Here is a 3,852-nt window from a genome sequence, read left to right on the forward strand (position 1 = left end):
AGCTTTCTTTGGGAATGAGGTTGGGATCCTGCACCTTCAGGAGCCTTGGGCCATTTTTTGTCCGGGGAATGGGGGTGGCACTGGCACAAGGTGGATCCAATCCCTGCTGCCCCCAGCTCTGCTGGATTCCTGCCCTTTGTGCCTGCCCTGAAGCAGGCAGAGGAACCCCCCAGGATGAAATCCATCAAATCCCTGTGTTCCCATCACCTTTGATCTCTTCCAGGCCGTGCTGCCGTCCTATGAAGAAGCCCTGGAATTGCCTTCCAAGGATTCCCTCCCTCCCTACGTGTCCCTCTGAGCCCAGCCCAGGGGAGAGGGGGCACTGGCTGCTGCTGAGCCTCTCCCCTCCTGGCAGAGCCCAGGCCCTGCTCCACAGCAGTTTCCAGCTTTTTCCAGGTCCTGCCAGGGAACTGCCGGGGTCTTGTCCTGCTCTGGCATCTCCATTTCCCACCTCTGCTTCCCATCCCTGGGAGCTGGGATTTGGCTGCTGAGGGAGCTGAGGGTGATGAGGGTGATGAGGATGATGAGGATGATGAGGATGATGAGGATGATGAGGGTACTGAGGGTACTGAGGGTGATGAAGATGATGAGGATGCTGAGGGAGCTGAGGATGCTGAGGATGCTGAGGATGCTGAGGATGCTGAGGATGCTGAGGAAGGTGCTGAGGGTGCTGAGGGAGCTGAGGATGATGAGGATGATGAGGATGATGAGGGTGCTGAGGATGCTGAGGATGATGAGGATGCTGAGGGTGATGAAGATGATGAGGGTGATGAGGATGCTGAGGATGCTGAGGAAGGTGCTGAGGATGATGAGGATGATGAGGATGCTGAGAAAGGTGCTGAGGAGGATGCTGAAGATGCTGAGGAAGGTGCTGAGGAAGGTGCTGAGGATGATGAGGGTGCTGAGGGTGCTGAGGGTGCTGAGGATGATGAGGGTGATGAGGGTGATGAGGATGATGAGGATGATGAGGGTGCTGAGGGTGCTGAGGAAGGTGCTGAGGAAGGTGCTGAGGATGCTGAGGATGATGAGGATGCTGAGGAGGGTGCTGAGGATGATGAGGGAGCTGAGGATGCTGAGGATGATGAGGATGCTGAGGAAGGTGCTGAGGATGCTGAGGAAGGTGCTGAGGAAGGTGCTGAGGATGCTGAGGAGGGTGATGAGGGAGCTGAGGATGATGAGGATGATGAGGATGCTGAGGAAGGTGCTGAGGATGATGAGGATGATGAGGATGCTGAGGATGATGAGGAAGGTGCTGAGGAAGGTGCTGAGGAGGGTGCTGAGCCCTGCCAGCTCCTCTCGGTGCCACCAGGACCCTTCTCCTCTGGCCCAGCCCTTTAGGAAGTGGGATTAAGGGATGAGCAGGGAAGGAATTTTCTCTGGGATAAGAGAGCCCTGCAGCTCCCCCAGCCAGAATTCCTCCAGAAAAGGGATCAGCCAAAACCCCCCAGGAACTGGAGCTCTCCCCCTGTCTGCTTGTGATGATTGACAGCCACCCAGAATATCCAGCCCAGCGTTGCTCTGCAGTTTCATTCTCCACTGGGTGCCTTTTTCTGTGCTTTTGTGGGACTTGGAAGACGAGTTTCAATTAAAATAAAAACCTTAATGGCTTCCAAACTGTGAGTCTGGTTTCTGAGGGTGCCTGATTGCTGAGTGAAGGAAGAAATTATTTGATTTATAAAAAAATGAGCGAGAAAAAATGGTGCTTTGACCTTGGCCTGATCTTTTCTCGTGCTTGTGCTGCTTGCAAAGGAAAAGCTGATATTTCTATTTCAATTTCCTCTCAAAATCTGCCTCTCTGCCTTATCAGCAGTGATAAGGGGCTGTGGCCTGTCCAGCAGTGACTCTGCACAGCTCAGGCCCTGCCAATGTCACTGATGTCCCTGGAATTCCACACCTGCTCCCCCTTCGGGATCATTTCCTGCTCTTCTCAAACATCTCAGTGTGAAAAAAGAGAGGTTTTCTCTGTCTTTAGTGAAGTCTCCATGCCAGCCTCATCCAGAGCTTGGATCCCAGCTCTGAACCAGCACAGCCCAGGCTTCAGTGCAATTCTGAACAGCAAACTCCAATGGAATATTTGCAGAGGATGGGTGAGGAATGTGCTGCTGCCCCTGCTCTTGTCACTGGATGTGCCTTTCTGTAACGGGGAGGAGGTTGGTTGTGCATTTTCCAGCTGATTTTCCCACTGAGGGGAGAGAATTCCATTTTTCTGTGCTCCATCTCCTTGTTCTGGGCACCAGGATGCTCCACAGCAGACCTGGAGGCTGGAAATGACATCTCATAGCTCCAGTGCTTTTAAACACGCTCAGAAATCACCCCAAAAGCACAAACCTCTCGTTTTCTGCCCCCACCTCTGCCAATTGTTTAACCAAAGAGCAAGAGAGAAACTCCAGATCCCACCAGGAAACCTTGCAGGACAGATTAGTGCAGCAAGGCCCAGCCCAGCCTCCTGCTGAGAGATTAAAAATGATCTTTGAATTATGAATTAAACTGGCTGCTGAAGGTTCCACACATGCCTTGCCCAGGAGCAGGGCTGGCTGCTGGAGCTGTGGTCATCGCTCACCTCGGCTGCTCCAAGCAAACCAAGCTCAGAGAGTCCTGGAGGAGGCTCTGGGCCCTTGGAAAAGAACATTCCTGCTCTGAATATTCCTCACCAGAGCCTGGGATGGTGTGGGACAGCTCTGGAACATCCAACCCACCTGTTATAGACACATTTTATATTGCTGGCTTTTTGCAAATATTAAAATGAATGTTATGTGTATAATGGAAATTTTGTTGTATTAATATAGTTTTCTTTATATCTGTTATTGATTAAATTCAGAAATAGTGGTATAATACATAGATGTTAGGTTATGGCATAATATTAAAATAAAAACTGTCTTTGTTTGTATAACCCAAAGACTGAGGGGAAAAAAAATAGCTGGAGAACTCCTGCATTTGTAAATTATCTTATCCAGATGAAGACAGCAGTGACCAGAGCTCTGGGGGAGGAATTTATTGCATTTCTGGGATCAGGGAATGTAAATCTCGATGGCACCAAGAGCATTGATCTATTGGGAAGGGGGCAAGAGAAAACTGAACAGAAGAACCCCAAAGATCCTGAGAAGAATTTCTGGATATGTGTGAGAATTTCTGGATATGTGTGAGAATTTCTGGATATGGGTGAGAATTTCTGGATATGGGTGAGAATTTCTGGATATGGGTGAGAATTTCTGGATATGTGTGAGAATTTCTGGATGTGTGTGAGAATTTCTGGATATGGGTGAGAATTTCTGGATATGGAGCAGGTTCTGTTTTTAAGGGACAATCCTTTGTCAGGGAGGTGAATGCAGAGACACCCGGCCCTATCTGTGTACTTTATTTTTTTCTCCTGATTGTCTTTTTTATTAAACTTTTAAATTCTATCAAAATGATGTGAATCTCGTTTTTCACACCACCCAAACCCCATTAACTGGGGCTGCTCAGATGTGAAATGCTGGCCATTCTCTTGGATTCCAAACCAGAAGAGGGTTTCCCAATGAGATCCGAATAAATCAGATTAAAACCCATCCTCCAGCTCTCTCAGTGGTTCAGGTTCTCTCTCTAATTAAATCCCCACTAATGATGGGGAATGTTTCTGGTTGATGAGTGGCTGCAGCAGGGGAAATCAGTCTCTTGCTGGCATTGGCTTTGCTGATGGAGCTGCAGATGCTCAAACACGGTCAGGACGTGTCCCCAGGGCTGGATTCAGTGTGGGGTCACACCTGGACTAACTGAGCCTGGCTCTAACCAAGCCAGCCCATCTCCTGCCTGGGGCAGAGCTTTCTGTGTCCCTGTCCCTGTCCCTGTCCCTTGTCCCCTGTCCCTTGTCCCCTC

The 3,852-nt window shown here is 49.8% G+C and overlaps 1 protein-coding gene and 1 long non-coding RNA gene across 3 annotated transcripts in view; one reads left to right on the top strand and one right to left on the bottom strand.

The window, feature by feature from the left end:
• LAPTM5 (lysosomal protein transmembrane 5) overlaps positions 1-573 on the top strand; it is a 24,776-nt gene extending 24,203 nt beyond the window's left edge. Inside the window, exon 7 of the mRNA XM_033519650.1 lies at positions 224-573. Within this exon, the coding sequence (XP_033375541.1) occupies positions 224-298 (75 nt within the window). The 3' untranslated portion in view covers positions 299-573. The remainder of the gene's footprint in view (positions 1-223) is intronic.
• Positions 574-2,170: 1,597 nt separating this feature from the next.
• LOC107214125 overlaps positions 2,171-3,852 on the bottom strand; it is a 5,598-nt gene continuing 3,916 nt past the window's right edge. The window contains exons 3-4 of one of the 2 annotated variants that reach the window (XR_004500165.1): positions 2,561-2,696; positions 2,171-2,261 (exon numbers count right to left, since the gene is read on the bottom strand). This is a non-coding gene — a long non-coding RNA (uncharacterized LOC107214125). The remainder of the gene's footprint in view (positions 2,262-2,560; positions 2,697-3,852) is intronic. The other variant, XR_004500166.1, reaches the window with a different exon arrangement.

The sequence above is a fragment of the Parus major genome, chromosome 23 (assembly GCF_001522545.3).
Source record: "Parus major isolate Abel chromosome 23, Parus_major1.1, whole genome shotgun sequence".
NCBI lineage: Eukaryota > Metazoa > Chordata > Aves > Passeriformes > Paridae > Parus > Parus major.